Source organism: Mustelus asterias, chromosome 4 (assembly GCF_964213995.1).
Source record: "Mustelus asterias chromosome 4, sMusAst1.hap1.1, whole genome shotgun sequence".
In the NCBI taxonomy this organism is placed as follows: Eukaryota; Metazoa; Chordata; class Chondrichthyes; order Carcharhiniformes; family Triakidae; genus Mustelus; species Mustelus asterias.
The window spans coordinates 144,103,976-144,127,208 of record NC_135804.1 but is presented as its reverse complement, the minus strand read 5'-3'; the positions used below and the strand labels follow the sequence as shown (position 1 = coordinate 144,127,208).

At 47.0% G+C, this 23,233-nt stretch overlaps 1 protein-coding gene across 6 annotated transcripts in view; it reads left to right on the top strand.

Moving 5' to 3' along the window:
* Nucleotides 1–23,233, top strand: part of col4a6 (collagen, type IV, alpha 6) — a 389,276-nt gene that overhangs the window by 331,364 nt on the left and 34,679 nt on the right. For all 6 annotated transcript variants that reach the window (XM_078211871.1, XM_078211872.1, XM_078211874.1 and 3 more), the window contains 8 exons: nt 983–1,153; nt 1,819–1,962; nt 5,133–5,249; nt 12,645–12,826; nt 15,853–15,916; nt 19,458–19,532; nt 21,930–22,037; nt 22,494–22,601. In XM_078211871.1, the coding sequence (XP_078067997.1) occupies nt 983–1,153; nt 1,819–1,962; nt 5,133–5,249; nt 12,645–12,826; nt 15,853–15,916; nt 19,458–19,532; nt 21,930–22,037; nt 22,494–22,601 (969 nt within the window). The remainder of the gene's footprint in view (nt 1–982; nt 1,154–1,818; nt 1,963–5,132; nt 5,250–12,644; nt 12,827–15,852; nt 15,917–19,457; nt 19,533–21,929; nt 22,038–22,493; nt 22,602–23,233) is intronic.

Below are 23,233 nucleotides of genomic sequence, written 5' to 3'. Positions count from 1 at the left end.
ACTAAGTGTGTTAGCACACGCAGGGAGTGTCTGCCGATGCATTCAGAGGCAACTTGTGGCATTAATCAGAGTACCATGCTAAGTTGGTGCCAGTGCTGCCAGTTTGGAGTTTAGTGCTTCAGCTGCTGCACAACTGCGCAGATGTTTAGCAGCAGGAAGTGCCTTCCCAGCAGCATCATGAACCTACCATCCGCAGCCAGCGAGTCCTGAAGAGAGACTTGAACCCAGAGCCACTGGCCCAAGGCAAGCTACCACTGTGCCACAGGACCTCCGCATTTCATGCACATATATTTGTTATTTATTCGAGACCTTTTCGGATGTACTTGCTTGTGGTTTCAGTAATTCCTCAGCTGGAGCGTGAGGTGTCAGTGTGGAGCTGAACCACGTAGACCAAAAGATGTCAGGTTTGTCCCTGATCTGTGCTGAGCTAGCTAACATTATCAGAAGTTGTGGGAAGGGCAGTGACAGTTCCCCTGTACTCCGGAGAGCGGAAATCAGCCCTAATGTGTGGGCTCTGGGGAGGGCAGAAATGGATTCACTTGTAACACTCACTGGCTAAATTTAAGCATGGGAAGAGGCTGCAGAAGGAGATATTGAAGGGTGGTTAACATGGTACTGTACTCTGAGGAGAGGCTAACACTTCAGAGGAGTATAACCTATCACTAGGAGAGTGCTTATTGGCGTAGTCTGAACCGATGAGAAAAAAAAGAGACTTGACATTCATACAGCCCCTTTTACAACCTCAGGGCATGTTTAATGAGAAATAAACACCGAAGTAGAATAAAGTTTAAAAGAACCAACACAGAGAGAGTGGATTTCGTCACCCCAGCAAATGCTAACCAGTTAAACCAGCAAGGAACAGATAGGTGCTGTCAACGTTAGCTGCTTATTTGCTTTGCATTAGCTGAGAAATGTTACATCTTTCCACCTCTTCCCCCCCCTCCAAGTCTTGATGTTAAAAAGTTAATGGTCTTGTTCGCAGGCTTCCCCGGACCAATGGGTTCAGTTGGAGATCGGGGACCCCCAGGTCCTTCCGGTATGAAGGGATTTCCAGGAATTCCAGGGGATCGAGGTTTCCCAGGGTCACGAGGTCTCCCTGGTCGTCCCGGAGAGCCAGGTCGTTCAGGCCGCCACTTTCGATATGGATTGAAAGGTAAACACAATTTTTCTCTCTTCCATCTGTACAAGAGTTTTCATGGTGCCTGTTTCAAATTTTCACCAAAAAAGGAGCAAGGAGGTAAAAAGGTTGGACAGGCTAGGCTGGTATCCACTGGAGTTAGAAGAGTAGGAGGTGGCTTGATTGAAAGATCCTGCAGGGATCTTTGGATCAAGGCGGCACGGTGGCACAGTGTCTCACAGCACCAGGAACCCAGGTTCGATTCCTGGCTTGGGTCACCGTCTGTGTGGAGTCTGCACATTGTCCCCGTGTCTGCATGGGTTTCCTCCCACAGTCCGCTGGTTAGGTGCATTGGCCATGCTAAATTCTCCCTCAGTCGGCGGAGTGTGGCGACTAGGGGATTTTCACAGTAACTTCACTGCAGTGTTAATGTAAGCCTACTTGTTACACTAATAAATAAACTTAAGAAACTTAGGGGTATTGATGGGGTGGATGTGGAGAGGATGTTTCCTGTTATGAGAGGACCTGGAACGAGGGGCCACCGTTTAAAAATAAGGGGCCGCCCATTCAAAATTGAGTTGAGGCAACATTTTTTATCTCATCCTTTCTTTCTGTTTTAACATTTATTATCGTTCCTATTTCATCGTTTTAAGCAAGGCCACAGATCGAAGCTTATTCATTCATGTCTTGATTTACCACAGGCGAAAGGGGTTCTCCTGGTGTGGTGGGATTCCCCGGAATGCCTGGATCACCAGGCCGACCAGGATTTGATGGACCTAAAGGAGAATCGGGCGGCCCAGGAAGACCAGGATTCCCTGGTTCCCTCGGGAGAAAAGGAGATAAGGGTGAGATGCAAATCCAACGCTGTTTTTTAGGTCCTTCCCCCTCCCAGTTAGATGGCATTTCCGTCAGCTGAACTGTTGCAAGTAGATAAATATTTGAGCCTTGAATAACAAATAGAATCAAGCTAAAATAATGAGGTAGAATAAATAAAATGAGGTCAAGGTAGATAGTCAATATCTTTTCCCAAAGGTAGGGGAGTCTAAAACTAGAGGGCATAGGTTTAAGGTGAGAGGGGAAAGATACAAAAGTGTCCAGAGGGGCAATGTTTTCACACAGAGGGTGGTGAGTGTCTGGAACAAGCTGCCAGAGGTAGTAGTAGAGGCGGGTACAATTTTATCTTTTAAAAAGCATTTAGATAGTTACATGGGTACGATGGGTATAGAGGGATATGGGCCAAATGCGGGCAATTGGGATTAGCTTAGGGGTTTAAAAAAAAAAGGGCGGCGTGGACAAGTTGGGCCGAAGGGCCTGTTTCCATGCTGTAAACCTCTATGACCTCTATGACTAGGTCATTTGGACCCCACAATGCACAAAACTTACACGACAATTCACCAAAGCAATTCACCAAAGATCCTTAGACAGCACCTTCCAAACCCACAATCACTTCCATCTCGAAGGACAAGGGCAGCAGACACATGGGAACACCATCACCTGCAAATTCCCCTCCAAGCCACTCACCATCCTGACTTGGAAATATATCGGCCGTTCCTTCACTATCACTGGGTCAAAATCCTGGAATTCCCTCCCTAATGGCATTGTGGGTCAACCCACAGCACATGGACTGCAGCGATTCAAGAAGGCACCTCACCCCCACCTTCTCAAGGGCAGCTAGGGATGGGCAATAAATGCTGGCCAGCCAGCGACGCCCATGTCCCATGAATGAATTTTTAAAAAAGACACCTTGTATTGTTTGTGCAGAAAGCAGAAACTACAAGCTGATTTTAACTCTGGCTGGTGGAAATTGGTTAAAGCCTCCTGGGCGATTTATCCACCGAGCTCTGACCTCTTCCCCTGTTTTAAGCTCCTCATCTGAGCGGCTAGGTGGGACCTCCTGACGGGTCCTTATTTAAATATGTCACAAGGAAAGTTTAGGCCTCCCCTGCTTCAGATTTCCTCACCCATCCCCCCACTCCGAGGCTCTTCATTGGTCAGCCTCCTGTAGACCGGCAATGTGCTCCTCCCTGGTGGTGGGAAAGGGTCTGTCAGCAAGTGTGTGGGACCCAGGAGTTTACTACTCACAAAGACCTCACACTGCTGACACCGGCTGTACCCCGGACCGCACCTGCCCATCTCCCCACCCAAGTTAAGATCACGGCTTATTATTGTGTTTAGTTTTGTTGCGGATGTAAATCCTTCACCTGTCAACCGGTGCTCGGATCCAGGAATCTTGCCAGTTTTGTTTTCTTCCCAGTGAGTGAGCGCCAGAGTCAGTTGTAATCAGCTTCCGTACTGTTGCCAGCACACTGCTCAGCAAAAATCAGTGTACATGAATGAAAGTTTTCCAAGTGTTACAAGTCAGGTTGGATACGTCAAGGTGTTCTTTGAAGCTCGCCTGACCTGTAATGTTTTACATTGCATTTGGCGAGGATGAGCATGAGAGGTTTCACTTCAGGTATGATTCAACTGACCCACGAGGAGCTTTCATCAAAAATAAAGTTTAATTAAGAATATTGTTGACATGTATAGTATGAATTTTAACAAATACAAACAAGAAATACCACAACCACAATAATGTATAACTCTAAAGGAATATCTCTAACGTGTTCCAGCCAACATCCAATATATAAAAGCTTCCAAATAAGCACATTACGGCATAGGTTAATGCCCACTTGTTACAGGAATCCAGCCTCCTGGGTTGAATGCTGAAAATCCCTTGTGAAGAAACTCAGGCGAGGTTGTAGTCGAATCTGTTTCCCAAAATACAGCTTCTTTAAGGCAGGATGGCAATAAGCCTCTCCTTCAGCTAACATAATAGTTTCAGAACCAAACAAAGAGAAGAACAGGGAGAGAAAGAGAGAGAGAGAGACTGCTTCTTAGTTTGCTGCTAAACTGCTTGAAACACACTCCCCAAAACAAAACTGAAGGCCCTATCACCTGACCGCCACAGCTTAGCTCCAAACCAACCCCCCCGCCCCCCATTGACATCGCTGAGGCTGTAAGCTCCATGATTTTAAAGATACACTCACATGACACAAAGGAGACTTGCTCTGTACCTGGCATTACCCATTCAACGGTCAGGGTAACTCATTCAGTGCATCTCTTGTGCATGCATTATAGGCACACGATGGCCATGATTTGGGGGCCCTGTGAGTAATGGGCGTAAATCCCGTAATGACCACTAAATCTCGTGATACGCCAAAAATGGGACTTGCGCCGGTGAGATCTCAGTTTTAGATCTTCCCCACCCCCCGACTAGTGATGTAATCAGGTTCATGACCAGCGTGGGCGCAAGCATGATTTCCATTAATTTAAATACATGTTAATATATTTAATCTGCTTGATGCTATAGTGTTCGCCCCACGATGTCATACGGTGCAAAAAGGCCCTTCGGTCCATCGTGTTCTGCAGCAACAATAACGATCGCTAAAGTCACGATAATCCCACTTGTCCCATATCCTTGAATGCTCTGATATTATCCTCCCCTCTGGTAGTGTAACATCATGCTGGCACGAACCACTACGGGTTTTCCAAAGTGAAAACCTCCAGCTGTGATGACCACACCAGTGGTGCAGAGGTGCCTGCAGGCCTGGGTGTTGAGGGACAAGGCTGGGCATTGCTCTCCGGCAGCGCCAGGGGGCAGTGCCATGTGGGCACATGAAGGGGCAGTGCCAAGGGGGCTCTGGCAGGGGTGGGGTAACCCTCCTCCTCCATTGCGGTGTGTGGGGGGGGGGGCGGTGTTCCCCTTATGTGTGATTGGTTGGGGGTGAGAGCCCTGATGCTTGCGAGGAGTGGGGGCGGGATTTACCCGATGTTGGCGTGGAGGTGGGTGAGGGCAGTGCCCTGATGCTTGAGGGGGTGGGGAGGGGAGTAGTCGTGATCTCTGTGAGGTTTATCCAGATCTGGCATTAGTGTCTTCATCTTCATGCGAGTCAGTGTAATTCCTGGTAGGACCTTCGATCCGCTGCTTACCACTTGATTGCTGTTTATAGCCGTTTTCTTTGTTTTCCTTCAGGTGACAGAGGGGACCGTGGATTGCCTGGAACTCCACCTCGCATTGTGCCGAGTAATCTTCTCGGACAGAAAGGCAGCCCCGGCAGAGCAGGGGTTACCGGGTTTCCTGGGCCGAGAGGTAATTTTTCTTTCATTTTAAAATCGTATTCAGATTGAAGTTGGCAGTTTGATGGAGGGGGATGTGCCACTCGAGTAATCATAGAAACCCTACAGTGCAGAAGGAGGCCATTCGGCCCATCGAGTCTGCACCGACCACAATCCCACCCAGGCCCTACCCCCACATATTTACCCACTAATCCCTCTAACCTACGCATCTCAGGACTCTAAGGGGCAATTTTTAACCTGGCCAATCAACCTAACCCGCACATCTTTGGACTGTGGGAGGAAACCGGAGCACCCGGAGAAAACCCACGCAAACACGAGGAGAATGTGCAAACTCCACACAGACAGTGACCCGAGCCGGGAATCGAACCCGGGACCCTGGAGCTGTGAAGCAGCAGTGCTAACCACTGTGCTACCGTGCTGCCCTGAGTAATGAGAACATAAGAACTAGGAGCAGGAGAAGGCCATCTGGCCCCTCGAGCCTGCTCCGCCATTCAATAAGATCATGGCTGATCTTTTTGTGGACTCAGCTGCACTTACCCGCCCGCTCACCATAACCCTTAATTCCTTTACTGTTCAAAAATTTATCTATCCTTGCCTTAAAAACATTCAATGAGGTAGCCTCAACTGCTTCACTGGGCAGGGAATTCTACAGATTCACAACCCTTTGTGTGAAGAAGTTCCTCCTCAACCCAGTCCTAAAATCTGCTTTCCTTTATTTGAGGCCATGCCTCTTAGTTCGAGTTTCACCTGCCAATGAAAACAACTTCTCTGCTTTTATCTTATCTATTCCCTTCATAATCTTATATGTTTCTATAAGATCTCCCCTCATTCTTCTGAGTTACCCCTGACAATTTTAGTTTGTAGCTGTTATCTCTGAGAACAGTTACGTGCAATGAGCGCCCATTCAGAGAGGCCTAGTAGAGTCCCAGAGTAGCATCCCGGCCCCCTTCACACACCTTTGGGATGAACTGCTAGTACTTGTTGTGCCTCTAGAGGGAGCAATTATCGATTAGGGACGGGAAGGATCAAGATCCGGTAACTGTGACGTGGGAGGGCCACTGAGATCGTGGAGTTAGGGTCCTGGTTCCCCTTACTCCAAAGAAAGCTTTTAACATTTATACTTTATTAAAGATTTAATTGGAGTTGGTAATCTCAGAATCATGAGCAGCGATAGCCCGAGGCCTGGCCTATTCATGGGGAACACATTTTGTAGCGAGGTAGGGCGGCACGGTAGCACAGTGGTTAGCACTGCTGCTTCACAGCTCCAGGGAGCTGGGTTTGATTCCCGGCTTGGGTCACTGTCTGTGCGGAGTTTGCACATTCTCCTCGTGTCTGCGTGGGTTTCCTCCGGGTGCTCCGGTTTCCTCCCACAGTCCAAAGATGTGCGGGTTAGGTTGATTGGCCAGGTTAAAAATTGCCCCTTAAAGTCCTGAGATATGTAGGTTAGAGGGATTAGTGGGTAAATATGTGGTGGTAGGGTCTGGGTGGGATTGTGGTCGGTGCAGACTCGATGGGCCGAATGGCCTCCTTCTGCACTGTAGGGTTTCTATGATTTCTAGGTCCACCACTAGATGCTGTGAATAGAATAGAATCGCCACAGTACAGAAGGAGGCCATTCGGCCCATTGAGCCTGCACCGACAACAATCCCACCCAGGCCCTATCCCCGTAACACCACGTATTTACCCTGCTAATCTCCCTGAGATTGAGGGGCAATTTAGCATGGCCAATCAATCTCACCCGCATATCTTTGGAGTGTGGGAGGAAACTGGAGCACCCGGAGGAAACCCATGCAGACACGGGGAGAATGTGCAGACTCCGCACAGGCAGTGACCCAAGGCTGGGATTGAACCCAAGTCCCTGGCGCTGTGAGGCAGCAGTGCTAACCACTGTGCCACCGTGCCTCATTAACACAATGAAGCAGATCCGCTGCCTTTGGCCTTCAGCCTTTCCTCTCTCTGCGTCTTTTCCATTTCACATACAAATATTTATATGGCGGCAGCCCGAGAACAGCTAGCCGGTTTCCAGATTTGTATCAGAAGAAACACCAGATAGGAAGGACAGCAACAAAGGGGAACGAGTCAAAGCAAAGGAGGATTGGTTACTGCCAAATAAATCCTGCCATTAAGAAGAAAATAAATAAGGTGCACATTAAAACTAACTTGACATGTATGATAGACCCATGTTCTGTACCAGGATCATTCTGTACCCAGATAGCCCCGTAACCCAGCACACCTTTTGAAACATCTTCATCTTGGGAGGATTCCTACACCTCTCTCATGTTTTTGATCTCCTGAGTAGATGAGTGTGATGCTGCCTATTGTCGAATTACCTCCATCCTTCCAGTGTATTTCACTCAAACCCAAGAATGTTTTGACTTTGTGCTTGACATTCATGTGATTTCCAGGTTGTAACAGAGTTCTCACACTCCACGTCCCGATGCGATGCTGTTCATAGAAATCATAGAAACCCTACAGTGCAGAAGGAGGCCATTCGGCCCATCGAGTCTGCACCGACCACAATCCCACCCAGGCCCTACCCCCACATATTTACCCGCTAATCCCTCTAACCTACGCATCCCAGGACTCTAAGGGGCAATTTTTAACCTGGCCAATCAACCTAACCCGCACATCTTTGGACTGTGGGAGGAAACCGGAGCACCCGGAGGAAACCCACGCAGACACGAGGAGAATGTGCAAACTCCACACAGACAGTGACCCGAGCCGGGAATCGAACCCGGGACCCTGGAGCTGTGAAGCAGCAGTGCTAACCACTGTGCTACCGTGCCGCCCCGTGTTCTTTTCTATGCTGACGGTACAGTGACGATGATCGGATCTTACCTCGACAGTGCCTGACTAACCATACCGTTCTCTCCTGGGATCTTGCGGTTGTGGTTATTTTTTGATTTGTGTTGGTTCAGTTACACAAAGCTCGTGGTAACAACAAAGCTCAACTCATTTCTATCCACAGTGGCACAGCGGCTAGCACTGCTGCCTCACAGCACCAGGGACCCGAAGTCGATTCCCGGCTTGGGTCACTTTCTGTGTGGAGTTTGCATGTTCTCCCCGTGTCTGCCTGGGTTCCTTCCAGGTGCTCTGGTTTCCTCCCACAGTCCAAAAGACGTGTTGGTTAGGTGAATTGGCCATGCTAAATTTTTCCTCAGTTTGCCCGAACAGGCACCGGAGTGTGGTAACTCGGGGATTTTCACAGTAACTTCATTGCAGTGTTAATGTAAGCCTACTTGTGACACTAATAAATAAATAAAACATTTATTATTGTCAGGCCATGTTGGAAGCAGGAGGGCCATTGTCTTGTGGTCCGCACCAACTCTTGCATTGAAATCTCCCAGTAGTTATAAAGATATTCCGATTTTGGGGTTCTGGTGATAGCAGTGTCAAACTCCTCATACTTCTGGTCTTTTACATCTGTGTTGGAGCACAACTGAGGAGTATAGATACTCAAGAGGTTAACTGGCCTAGTTTGAGTTGAGGAGTAGATGAAGAGAACATGTTCTGAATGATTTGTGAGGGATCCTATCATCGAGAGTAGTGATTTCCCGACAGCAAAGCTTCCAGCTTGCTCCCACAAATGCCCCAGAACTCTTCCCATGCTCGATGAACATGTGTTTTTTTTTGTCCTCAGTCGTCTTCTCTTGATGAACTTTGTCCGATTTGGGGAGCTGTGTTAATATTCAGCCTATCAAATACCATGTTAGTCACAGCATTCTTGTTTGTGTTATCGACCAGCTACAAGTGGTATGCCAGTCCTGTGTGTGTGGTCCTGACGTTCCAGCTCGCCAGTCGAAGAGTTGGCATCCTCTTTCTTCAAGTTTGTTTGCTTGCTGCGATAGATTCTGTTCATTTGTTGAGCAGAGACTCTAAGCTCCAAGCACCCACTGAAGAACCATAGAATCCCTACAGTGCAGAAGGAGGCCATTTGCCCATTGAATCTGCACCGACTTTATGAAAGAACATCTTACTCTTCTCCACTTTATCCCTATAACCCTACACATTTACCACGGCCAATCCACCTAACCAGTTTTATCGAGTCCTTGGGTTACCCAAAGATCAGGATTCCTCTCTCTCAACCGCCTCAGATGGGTCCAATTGAATACAAAGAATTACATTTGATCCCAGTTTGATTGTAGGAGTTGTTGAAAGATGACCTATTTGTTCAGTATTTTTGACAGAATTTACTCCCTTAGCCTGTAGCTCTCCCAAGGTAATGTAAGCACATGTTTAATATTGACTCGCTTCATGTTGTTTTGCTTTGATGTCATTCATTAGGCAGTGTCAATGTATCCATTTAATGTTGAGAGTTTCACTTTAACATTATTTGCCACAGACTTCCTGTTCACATCACCTTTTCCCCAGTGCTGCTGCTCTCGCCCTCAGTCTCAAGTCAATCTTCCCCCTGGCACCCGCTCCTAGCCTTCAATCCTATTTGTAATGTCCCTGGTGTCCATTGCCAGAACCAGAGACTTAAGCTGCTCCTCCCTGCTCTGGCCTGGCTCCCACCCTGCTTTCTGCCCTGGCACGAACCTGCCCCCTCTGTCAGTTGCCACCATCTTCTGTCTCCTGGCTGCTGGCTCCCATTCTGAAATCCTGGTCTCCATCTAGTGGCAGACCTTGTTTGGTGCAGGCCGCCCTGGGACTTCAACTACTACCTGCACTGACCTAACTCAACCACTAGATGATGCTTGGTCAATCAAAAATCAGTCAGTAAATGTTCTTTTTTTCATTTACATTTAAATGGTGTTTTAGGTTTTTGAATGTATTTTATTTTAGAGGCTTTTTTTAATGAATGAAGGCATTCAGGAATTTTTAGCATTTCAACTTATGTTGCTTTAAAGTTTATCTCCTGCTTTTTTTTATTCATTTGTGGGACATGGGTGTCGCTGGCTGGGCCAGCATTTATTGCCCATCCCTCGTTGCCAGAGGGCAGTTGAGAGTCAACCACATTGCTGTGACTCTGGAGGCACATGTAGGCCAGACCGGGTAAGGATGGCATATTTCCTTCCCTAAAGGACATTAGTGAACCAGATGCGTTTTTCTGACAATCAACAATGGTTTCATGGTCATCAGTAGATTCTTAATTCCAGATATTTTTTATTGAATTCAAATTCCACCATCTGCCGTGGCAGGATTTGAACCCGGGTCCCCAGAACATTAGATGAGTTCCTGGATTAATGGTCTAATGATAACATCACTAGGCCATCGCCCCTCCATATGCTGTGAACATTCCGAAAGTACCTACCTGCGCAGGCTTTCAGAGAAGCACTGAGGGGCAGATTTTTATCACAGAGCTCAGAGTCTGGGCAGCAGCTAGAAGCATGTGCTGGAAAAACACAGCTGGCCTGGCAGGAAAATTCTGCATTCAGCTGCCGGCTTCCCAATTGGCAGAGAATCGATCCGCCCTTTGACAAAATGGTGGCAGCCTGGTAAAATGGCCACTAATGGACCATGTGAGTATTCAGATTTATCTCCTGCCTCCCTGTAGCAAGAAGCCTGTCTGAAGCTGGTCCCATCTCATGGGTAAAATTCCCTGATGTCGGAATATGGTTGGGAAGCTGATCAGCCATGGCTTCCTGTCTCCCCTGCCCCACGCGCCGATTTTACCCCACCCCCGCTGTGATCCCACCTCACGGGCATGTAAAACTCTCCCTTGTGTGTCAAGAACCCACCATTTGCAATTCCAGATGAAAAGGAGGATCGCTTTAAACATTACTTACATTATTCATAGAGATAATTCATAGAACCCTACAGTGCAGAAAGAGGCCTATCAAGTCTGCGCTGACCACAATCCCACCCAGGCCCTACCCCCATATCCCTACATATTTTACCCACTAATCCCTCTAACCTATGTATCTCAGGACACTAAGGGGCAATTTTAACCTGGCCAATCAACCTAACCCGCACATCTTCGGACTGTGGGAGGAAACCGGAGCACCCGGAGGAAACCCACGCAGACACAAGGAGAATGTGCAAACTCCCCACAGACAGTGACCCGAGCCGGGAATCGAACCCGGGACCCTGGAGCTGTGAAGCAGCAGTGCTAACCACTGCGCTACCGTGCCGCCCTAATTATTTATAAACATTATTTGCACTTATTGACAGGCCATCGGGAAGGCTTCAAAAATTAAGACAATTTGTCTGAATGTAGTGGCACCGATGGATACATTTAAAAGCTATTAAAATATTTTTTATTGAATATACTAAGACAATTTAACCAGCAAATGGTTCTGTACGTTTTTCAAAAAGTCATTTTCAGTCACTTAAAATGTCATGTTAAATAGAAACATAGAAGATAGGAGCAGGAGGAGGCCATTCGGCCCTTCGAGCCTGCTCCGCCATTCATCACGATCATGGCTGATCGTCCAACTCAATAGCCTAATCCTGCTTTCTCCCCATAACCTTTGATCCCATTCACCCCAAGTGCTATATCTAGCTATCTCTTGAATACATTCAATGTTTTGGCATCAACTACTTCCTGTGGTAATGAATTCCACAGGCTCACCACTCTTTGGGTGAAGAAATGTCTCCTCACCTCCGTCCTAAATGGTCTACCCCGAATCTTCAGACTATGACCCCTTGTTCTGTACTCCCCCCACCATCGGGAACATCCTCCCTGCATCTATCCTGTCTAGACCTGTTAGAATTTTATAAGTCTCTATGAGATCCCCCCTCATTCATCTGAACTCCAGTGAAAACAATCCTAACTTAGTCATACATCAGTCCCGCCATCTCCGGGATCAGCCTGGTAAACCTTCGCTGTACTTCACTGAATGTTGGCATTCATAGAATCATAGAATCCCTACAGTGCAGAAGAAGGCCATTTGGCCTATCAAGTCTGCACCAACTCTTACCCAGGCTTAACCCCATAATCTCACCTGTTTATCCTGCTAACCTATATATCCTGGGATACTAAGGGACAACTTAGCATGGCCAATCCACCTACCCTGCACATCTTTGGACTGTGGGAGGAAACCGGACCACCCGGAGGAAACACAGGGAGACAAGGGGAAAAGGGGAAACTCCACACAGTCACCCAAGGCCAGAATTGAACCCGGCTCCCTGGCACTGTGAGGCAGCAGTGCTTGCCACCGTTTAAAATCTTTGTGGCAAACCCAATTTTGAATATATTAATCAAACTCCGCAAATTATGGCTCTTAAATATATCAATTTCTTTTTAAAAGAGATTTAAATGTTACCCAGTTGTGCTAGCTCATGGCTGATTTTATGTTTAGTGATATGCAAATGAGTTTGTGGGAGACTTTGAGAAGAACGGTGTTTGCAATGGGTGAGAGTCTGGGCACACTGTGCCCGCTTTGCAAGTTGTTCGCAGTGGAAACTCCACCCCATGGTGTTCATTTGAAATGAGGAAGTGAATTCTCCATTTGTTTTTCAACAGGAGACAAAGGTTTCCCGGGGCCACCCGGTCCCCCTGGACTCCCGGGATTAAGGGGCCTCCCAGGACGTGACAAAGGCAGACCAGGTGATCCCGGGCGTCCTGGATTCCCTGGATCACCAGGACAAGCAGGACCGAAAGGAATACTTGGCATTATTGGTTTCCCTGGAATGATGGGAGAAAAGGTAGGGATCCTGTTCAGTGTAAATCACTTCTTTGCAAAGATTTCTTTCCAACTGTCTACCCCCTTATTGTAATGGAATTCGATAGGTAATGAAAATAAGTTAACAATTTGTATTTATATAGCACCTTCCACAACCTCAAGGTGTCCCAGAGCACTTTACACCCAATGAACTACTTCTTTACAGCATAATCATTGACGCAGTGGAATAACACGGCAGCCAATTTGCGCACAGCAAGCTCCCAGAAACAGCAATGTGGTAATGACCAGCCAATCAGTTTGTACTGTTAGTTTGGTGCAGACAGTGGGTTAATTGCCCTTCTCTTCAACATAGCGCCATTTGATCTTGTACGTCTCCCTGGGGGCAGACAGCGGTTGACCTGAATGTCTCAATCAAAAGACAGCACCACTGACAGTGCAGCACTCCCTCAGTTTTGGATGGAGTGTCAGCCTAGATTTTTGCGTTCCAAACTGGGTCTTGAACTCACAACCTTCTGACTCGGAGGCAAGAGTGCCACAGCGAATTGTGCCACAGTGAAAACCCTCTGGCACATCGCTGGCTTTTTCATGCATGATTGTTCCTTGCTTGCCTATCACTGATCACTTTCCAGCATCAGGTAGCTGACCAGGAACAGGAACCTTGGCTGATTTGTTATCTTGGCACAGACCAGGATTCAAATCTGGGACCGTCTTGAACAGTTTCATTGAATACTATCCCACTGGGGGTGAGTTGACTCCTGACCCAGCTTACGACTGTAAACTGTGCTTTGGAGATTTTTTGAAAAAAGGAACAGGATATACGTCTGCTGCAGATAACCGTTGATGTGTTTAACCGGAGTTTCTGCTAGATTGCACTGTGCTTCTCAATGTAATTTTGATTGAATTCAGCCAACACAGTGCCAAAGATAAGGGAATTTCAAGTAGAAATCAGTTTCAGCACAAAGCGAGTGTTTGTGGTCTTTTGTACAAGTTTGAAACATCATACCAGGAACTGGACCTGTTCACATAACAGGACAACTACACCCACCCCATCCCGATTGGCGTCATTGTCATTGCGACTTTCCATTCTTTGTTCCCATTTGTAGACCTTTGAGGAGGTTTCATCAAATTATTTTGGTTCACTTGTGCACAAGAACACTGAATAGACTAATCGATGCTAATAGATAAAAGCTTTAGGCTGAATTTTCATTCCTGGGTGAGGAGAGCAAAATCAGGACAATACCCAACGCCACGTAATTGACCCAGGGAAAAGTGCCCCTGAAGGTCAGACTTTTGGTGCGGGGGCTGGGGGCGGGGGGGTGCGGGAGCGTGGAGAGGTGGTAAAAATGGGAACTATGGTGGGTAACCCCGGAAAGAGATCGGAGGCCTGCCTGGTGTAGAGATGGGTTGTGCAAAAGGGAACATTGTCGAGACTGTGAAAATTAACAAACAAAAAGCAGCCCTCACACCGCACACCCTCTTCCCATCCTCACACACTCTCCATCCCTTATCCATACCAATCCATGGCATCTCATGCCCTCACCCAACCCCATAGACTCGCATACCCTCCATACCAACCTATATTCCCCTAACCCCCCCTCTCATGGACCCTCATGCTCGCAGTGCCAACTTATGCCACTCCACCCATCCCCATGGTCTTTTACAGCCCCACATTTGCCAACTTAGTGCCAGCTCATGCCCCCATCCACCACCCTTTGTCCTTACATCTACCATGCAATTCATCATGTATCTTAAGTGCCTATTGATGGCATCATTATTTGTTTAAAAAAACTAATTGATAAAGACCCAGGCATTACATTCACTTTAATCCCTTGTGAAAACAAACAAGTGTATTCATAGTCCCACTTCAATGAGTTTATAACTACTTGGAGCTGTCATTCAAACCATGTACTGACAAATATTTTGATAATGGAAGGTTGTGAAATCAATCATGCAGCACTAATCCTGTAATGATAACCTCCAGGCTTATGTCAAGGGACAGAGCGAAATAGGGAGCACTGTTTCTTTTAATTGAAAGGACAGGAGATTTAAACCAGTTGACAGCATGGTGGCCATCTTGACAGCTATCTTGAGAGGTTTCCTGACAGTTCTTTCAACAGATACCTTGACAGTCCTCTTGACAGATCTCTCAACAATTTTCTCAACATGCCTCTTGGCAATTCTCTTGACAGCTATCCTAACAGTTCTGTCAACATTACTCTTGACAGTTCTCTTTGCAATCCTCCTGACAGCTGTCCTGACAGTTCTCTTGACAGTTCCAATGTGCTTATGCACTTTATTTGCACATTCATGTCTACTTTTAACAATCCCAGAGGGCACTTTATCACTCCTATAGGACATCTTACATTTCCCAAAGGTGTCCTGGGACCATTTTCAAAAGAGTACCATTCTCATAGAATCCTTACCATGCAGAAGAGGCCATTTGGCCCATCGAGTCTGCACCAACTCTCTGCCAGAGTATCTTACCCATGCCCTCTCCCTCACCCTATCCCTGTAACCCCACACATTTACCATGGCTAATCCATCTAACCTGCACATCTTGGGACACTAAAGGGCAATTTACCGTGGTCAATCCACCTGACTTGCACATCTTTGGAGTGTGGGAGGAAACCGGAACACCCGGAGGAAACCTACGCAGACAGGGGGAGAATGTGCAAACTCCACACGCACAGTCACCCAAGGACGGAATTGAACCCGTGTCCCTGGCATTGTGAGGCAGCAGTGCTAACAGCTATGCCACCGTCCCGCCCTAAGGATAATGGAGCTTGTGCCCCATGGCATCATGCCATCAGACAATGATGCTGTAGTATTCTACATTATTGTGCAGACTATTAGATCGACTGTTCGTGGTAATCATTATAAATTAGATCACTGATAAACATACTGTATTTGGAGTAAGGTTTCCACAGGTTGGGTAGTGGTTTAGGATGTTAGGATGTGACAGTGGATGTAAAAGTAGGCCACAGATGCTATATATTCATCTGAAACACGTTACAAAAATTTACCTTTCAAATGCTTTATATTTAACAGGGTAATGACGGTCTGCCAGGTCCCCCTGGGTACGAGGGAGAAAGGGGTCTCATTGGTCCAAAAGGTAAGAAGTTGGCCAATCCTGCTTACCAATGTGAACTCCTGTTTCTCCTTGCCACGTCTGGCTTGTTTGTTGCATCACCTGGTCCCTTTAAGATTGCCTTGAGGCTACTCCTGCACATATCTGAAAGGGAACATTGATTGTTTGCTGTCTGTGTGGTGAGTTTCTCTGACGCCACACATCAGTATAGCCTCGGGGAAACATTGCTCCTAACGCACTCATACTCCCATATATTAAGCATTGGTTTTATCACCAGAATCTCTCCTCAAATCGTTATAGCGACTTACAAATTTGCTTTTGCTTTGCTCACAACTGGATTTAAGATACATTCTACGCCTGCCGCTCCCCAGGAGCGGGGAGGTGGCCGAGGACAAGCTGAAGGAGCTGGAGAGGGAGATGGAGCGGCTGAGAGCCCAAAACCTCCAGCTGCTGAGAGAGAATGAACTGTACAAAACAGGCCCCAGACTGTCAGACAGTGCTGATTGAGCTGTCAAGAGTATATATTATATATAAATGTGTGTACAAACCTGTAAATATTTTTAATCTGTACAGATTCTACCTTTTTTGTTTTGGAACTTGTGTTATATATTTGAAATCCCTCTTTTTTTTTGGTTTAAGTTGGCCATGCACTTTCTCTACTACTTGGCTTTTTTTTAAACCTCTGCCTTTGCAGGGATGGACACAGTGGGACGTCTTAGCGGCACCAGGTTGGGGTCCAACAGGTTTGTTTGGTGGCGGATGCCACTGGCTTTCGGGGCGCTGCCCCTTCGTCGGGTGGAGTGGGAGATGTGCTCGCGGACAGGGCACACAGAGACAAGCTCAATTTACAGAATAATGAGGGTCCCGGGTTCGATTCCTGGGTTGGGTAACTGTCTGTGTGGAGTTTACACATTCTCCTCGTGTCTGCGTGGGTTTCCTCCGGGTGCTCCAGTTTCCTCCCACAGTCCAAAGATGTGCGGGTTAGGTTGATTGGCCAGGTTAAACATTGCCCCTGAGAGTCCTGAGATGCGTAGATTAGCGGGTAAATATGTGGGGGTAGGGCCTGGGTGGGATTGTGGTCGGTGCAGACTCGATGGGCCGAATGGCCTCCTTCTGCACTGTAGGGTTTCTGTGTGATCTGTGATTTTGTGATACTAGCCTGAGTGAGTATCTTTAAGTTCCACCAACTTTAAGAGTAGGGAAGCCAGTGGATTGTGGAATCAAACCTGTGACTTAGCACTCACAGGGATCACAGGCTAACACCACAGGAGCAAACCTTTGTCTCCATGGATTTTGAAAGAGCTGGAGTAACATCAGTGGAGACCTAGGGGGTGATCTTACCGGCCCGAGGGGGTGGGAGGAGGGGATCAGCCGAGGGTGGGGATGGGGGAGATGATTGGCCTGGGGTGGGGAGGGAATCGGGGAAATTCAAGGGGTGGGGGGGGGGGGAGAGCTTGGCCGGGGCGATACTTGGGGAGAGGTTATCGGGGCAATATCGGGGCGAGGGGGAGGTGATGACTGACAGCTGTGTTCTGTTGCACAGAACAGAGAGGTGTGTGCACGCGTGATAGCACCCTCTAGTGTGAGCAGCCGGCATTCCATCATAAATAGACTCCATCCACTCCGTCTACTGGCGTGATTCACACTTTGCCTCTTTTTTTGCAATAAGTGCCAAAGGTTTGTGTCTGAAACCTTTCTGAGAAAAATGGGTCTGATTCTCTCCTGTTTTTACGCTCATTTGGCAGCATCCCCCAGACGTCAATGCACTAGACTGCTGTGAATGTTACTGAGCAAGGTGGTTAAAAAATATAGCTAGGTTATTTTGGGTTTATAAAGGGAGGAGTAGAATTTAAAAGCAAGTAGGCCATGTTGGAATTTTATAAATCACTTGTTCAGCCTCAGCTGAAGCACTGTGGACATTTCTGGGCACCGCAATTCAGGACGGCCTTAAGGAGAAGGTCACCAAGACTGAGAGACTTCAGTTATGAGGAGAGTTTGGAAATGTTTAGGTAGGTCTTCCTGGAACAGAAAAGGATTAGAGGCGACCAAATAGCTATTTCCAAGATGATGAGAGTTTTAATCGAGTGGGTACGGGGGTTTGGGTGATGTTAGTGGAGTAGTGACTCTCTGTCGATCAACAATGGTGTAGGTAGGGGAACCCAGTGTCCCCACAAATCTCCAACTCTCACTTATGACTCCAAGTAAGTGGTTGTGCACACAAATGTCATACCCCAGGATCTCAACTCAGCAACCATGAAGAACTGAGCAAGGGGCCCATCAGCTTCGACTGGTCTTTTCTGGGAACATCACCCCCTCCAAGTGCATGATGATTGGGAACTGCAGGTGATGTAGAAAATCCTAACAAGTTAGCAGGGCGATGGCTGAGAAGGCGGAGACCAGCAAGGTATGTGACAAATCTAGGGCATTGTCATGATGATTAAGAAAGCAAATGGTGAATCACATGTGAAGAGTCAGAACCCCATGCAGTATAATTCCATAGTTAGCCGTGGCAAGTCCTAGTTGAGGAATATTGTGACATATCATGCTCGCAGATCTCCTGGTGGGAGTAACTACAAGCAGGGGAGGAGGCACAAAAGGCTATGGAAGATGAGGACCACCTTTTCACTGAAGAGTCGTCAGGATTTGGAAAGCTCCATTTGAAAGCTGGTGGAAGCTTATTTCTTAGATAATTTTAAAAGGGAGTGGCACAGACATTTGAGAATGAGGAACTTACAGGATTGCAACTTGGATTTACTTGATTTGCATAATAAACTGGGATTGAACTCATTGCAGAAAGCGAGGGCTTGAATGTAGCAGCACTGATGCATTGCAAACCTTAATCCTCTGAATTGGTTGACTGATTTCCATATTAATAATGGGACATCGTGGACTCATTATCATTTTGGACCATTATGTTTCTCAGTTTCCGATGGGGCATCATATTTGTGTTACTGCGATATGTTTGTTTGTTTGTTTATTTATTATTAGTGTCACAAGTAGGCTTACATTAACACTACAATGAAGTTACTGTGAAAATCCCCTAGTCGTCACACTCCAGCACCTGTTCGGGTACACTGAGGGAGAATTTAGTATGGCCAGTGGGAGGAAAACAGAGAACCCGGAGGAAACCCACGCAGACACGGAGAGAACCTGCAGACTCCGCACAGACAGTGACCCAAGCCGGGAATCGAACCTGGGGTCCCAGGCATTGTGAGGCAGCAGTGCTAACCACTGTGTATGGCAGTTGGTTGCTCAGCTTGAGATTCTCTACTCGGTAGGAAATATCCTGGCTTACAAACACTCCCCGATTTGCCAAAAGACTTGTCCATGAGGTCAAGTCCCACTTCAGCACCGCTGTCTCACACCTGTACGAGCTGTGCTGAGATTGGCTGGCATTTATCTTGCTTTTTTAAGTTGAAGAGTGCGACAAAATGAAAGGTTGTAATGGAGACTGTGCCATCCCAGCATGCACGTCCATGGTGAAATCCCTTCATAAAAATGTCAGGGTTAATTGTTGTATCATTAACTTGTGCACATTACACTGAACTCTCTCTTGACCACACAGGTGAGCGCAGTGACCCACTAAGAATGCCAGGTGACACAGGAATAAAAGGAGAACGTGGCCAATCAGGATACCCAGGTGAGATCAATCGAGTCATCCCTCTGAGCGTTCTGTTCTTTTTATGTCATGCAGAATATCTTATATCTTCCACCAGCTTCGTCCACTATTTTGGAGGCTCAAAAACATCGAAAATAGGAGCAGGAGTAGGCCATTTGGCCCTTTGAGCCTGCTCCGCCATTCAACATGATCATGGCTGTTGCTCTGTCTCAACGCTATACTCCCACACTCTCCCCATGACCCTTAACACCTTCAGTGTCTAGAAATCTATCTATTTCCTTCTTAAATATATTTAGTGATTTGGCCTCCACAGCATTCTGTGGTGGAGAATTCTACAGGTTTACCACCCACTGAGTGAAGAAATTTCTCCTCATCTCGGTCCAAAATGGGCTACCCGGTATCCTGACACCGTGACTCCTTGTTCTCGACCCTCCAGCCAGAGGAAACAACATCCCTGCATCTACTCTGTCCAGTACTGTCAGAATTTTATTATCTATTTATTATATTTTGCAACGAGACCTTCTCTCATTCTTCTAAATTCCAGTGAGTATAGGCTCAGTTGTCCAAATCTGACCTCATGTGACAATCCTGCCATCCCAGGAATTGGCCTGGTGAACCTTCACTGCACTCCCTCCATGGCAAGTCTGTCCTTTCACAGATAAGAAGCTGATCGGTTTGTTGGAATCAGTAACGGACTGGCTGGCTGGAGTGGAAATCCAGGCTGCAGGAGAACACCACTGGAGACCTGTGGAAATTGTTGGTGGCAGGAAGGCTGGCAACCAGAATGGTCACAGCCAACTCCCACGTGCAACAATGTGATAATGACCAGAGAACCTGTCTTCGTAGTTGAAGGATAGATATTGTCCAGGGCAACAGGGCGAAACTATACTTTTCACTGTATCCCAATAAATGTGGCAATCATAAATCAATCAGTCAGTCAGAACTCCCCTGCATTTCTTCAAAATAGTCCCATGGGAGCTTTTGCATCCACTTGAGCAGGCCGACGGGGCCTTGATTAGCCAATGTCCCGTCTGAAATGTGGCACCACTGGCAGTTCAGCTCTCCCTCAGTACTGCAGTGGTGTGTTATCCCTGGAGTGGGATTTGGACCTTGTGACTCAACTGTGGCAACTGAGGCACGGCCGGCACCAAAGAGGAAAGGAAAAGAGAGGTAGGAAGAAAAGAGATCTGAAATATACCGCCTCAGTTGCTTTAAAGCAGGGTGGACTTGTACAACAGGGCAGGCAATGAGGCCAGAAGGATGTTAAAATTCTTCACAACCATTCATACAAACCTTCAGAAATTGTTGGACAGGAATCGGCCATGGTAACATAAGAACATAAGAAATAGGAGCAGGAGTAGGCCATCTAGCCCCTCAAGCCTGCTCCGCCATTCAATAAGATCATGGCTGATCTGATAGTGGGTTCAGTTCCACTTACCCGCCCGCTCCCGATAACCCTTAATTCCCTTAATGGTTAAAAATCTACCTATCTGTGACTTAAACACATTTAACGAGGTAGCCTCTACTGCTTCATTGGGCAGAGAATTCCAAAGATTCACTACCCTCTGGGAGAAGAAGTTCCTCCTCAACTCTGTTCTAAATTGACTCCCCTGTATTTTGAGGCTATGCCCCCTAGTTCTTGTTTCCATTGTAAGTGGAAATAACCTCGCTGCTTCTACCCTGTCTAGCCCCTTCATTATCTTATATGTCTCTATAAGATCTCCCCTCAACCTTCTAAACTCCAATGAGTACAGGCCCAGTCTACTCAATCTCTCCTCATAAGCTAACCCCCTCATCTCCGGAATCAACCTGGTGAACCTTCTCTGTGCCCCCTCCAAAGCCAATATATCCTTTCTTAAATAAGGGGACCAAAATTGTACACAGTACTCTAGGTGCGGCCTTACCAGTACCCTGTACAGTTGCAGCATGACCTCCCTGCTTTTATACTCCATCCCTCTCGCGATAAAGGCCAACATTCCATTTGCCTTCTTGATTACCTGCTGCACCTGCAAACTGAGTTTTTGTGATTCATGCACAAGGACCCCCAGGTCCCTCTGCACAGTAGCATGTTGTAATTTTTCACCGTTTAACTAATAGTCCATTTTACTATTATTCCTTCCAAAGTGGATAACCTCACATGATAATCTGCCTCATGAAGTTGTGATGCCTCATCCATGATAAAGACGCTTCCTACCCACCCTGAGCCATATAGTCCTCGAGGAGAGAGGGAAGACCAGATTTGTTGTAAAGGGCAGAAATCTGGGAAATTCCATCCTGGCCCTTCAGTTGGACCAAAACCAGACCAGGAGATCACCTTGACCCTAATTTAATAGAATTGCATTGTTCTTTTCAATCATTTGGAAGGTATTTTTATATAGGAGAGATATTTTACCATGCTGCGAATTTCTCTAATTTCAGGTGAAAGAGGCAGAGATGGTTTGCGTGGTGATCCCGGTTTCTCTGGCAGCCCTGGGCCCAGCGGAGTCAAAGGATTGCCAGGGGATGGAGGCCGACCAGGTGGCCCAGGTGAGAATCTGTAATGTGTCGTGCAAGCGGGGAAGAATGGCACAGAACAGGCCTTTCAGCCCAATAAGACTGTGGCAGCATTGTCTCTTCAAATGAGTCTCGTCCTATTCCCCTGACTTTCGCCACCTTTTGTAGAACTTCTACGAAACCTCTCCACCATCAAATATTTCTGGAGAAGAGATGTCTGTTTTGTGCAGAGGTTTGGAAGGAATCGGGCTGGCAACCAGTTGCTCAGATGTCCCGGGCAACTATATGCATTTGACATACTCACTGCGATACTGTTCTAATGCTGGGCCTGCAGTGTTGACTGCTTCAGAGTGTACATTGATCAGTGCGGTCAGGGGCTTTCCTGCGGTGCAATGTTTCTCTGCTTCATCACAAGCCTCAATGATAGGAATGTTTTAAAAGCTTGTTTTGCTACAATCCATTTCTTTTGCTTCTCTCTTCTGTACTCAGGTGCTCCCGGGCTGCCGGGGCCTTCTGGGACTCCAGGTTACAGGGGATTGCCGGGACGTCCAGGACCTCCAGGACCTCGCTCTCAATTTCCTCAAAGAGGACAGAAAGGTGCTGACTATTGCTATTGCGGCATTATGCTTAGATGCACATGAATCCAAAGATATAGTAGTGTGAAAGGACAATTTATCCCATCTACCTTGGTCTATCACCCAGATGCTGTTTCAGTGGCACAGACTGGCCATTGCAGTTACTATTTTGATCATCAATGCAGATTTTTTTTTAAAATTCGTTCTGTGGGAATCACTGGCTGGGCCAGCATTTATTGCCCGTCCTTAACTACCCTCCATCTCAGAAGACATTTGAGAATCAACCACATCGCTGTGGGTCTCGGGTCATGTGTAAGCCAGACCAGATAAGGATGGTAGATTTTCTTTTCTAAGGGACATTAGTGAACCAGATGAGTTTCTAACAACAATCAACAATGGTTTCATGCTCATGATTAGACTTTTAATTCCAGATTTTTATTGAATTCAAATTTCACCATTGGCCTTGGTGGGACTTGAACCCGGGTCTCCAGATCTTACTCTTGATTACTAGTCCAGTGACAATACCACTGTGCCACTGCCTCCCCCATACCCTGTCATGCACTCTGAAGAGTTGATGGCTCCAAATTTCTTCAACCAATATTACCTTAAGGACCTTGGGTATCTCTGTACTTTCTTAATGATATTACTTAATTT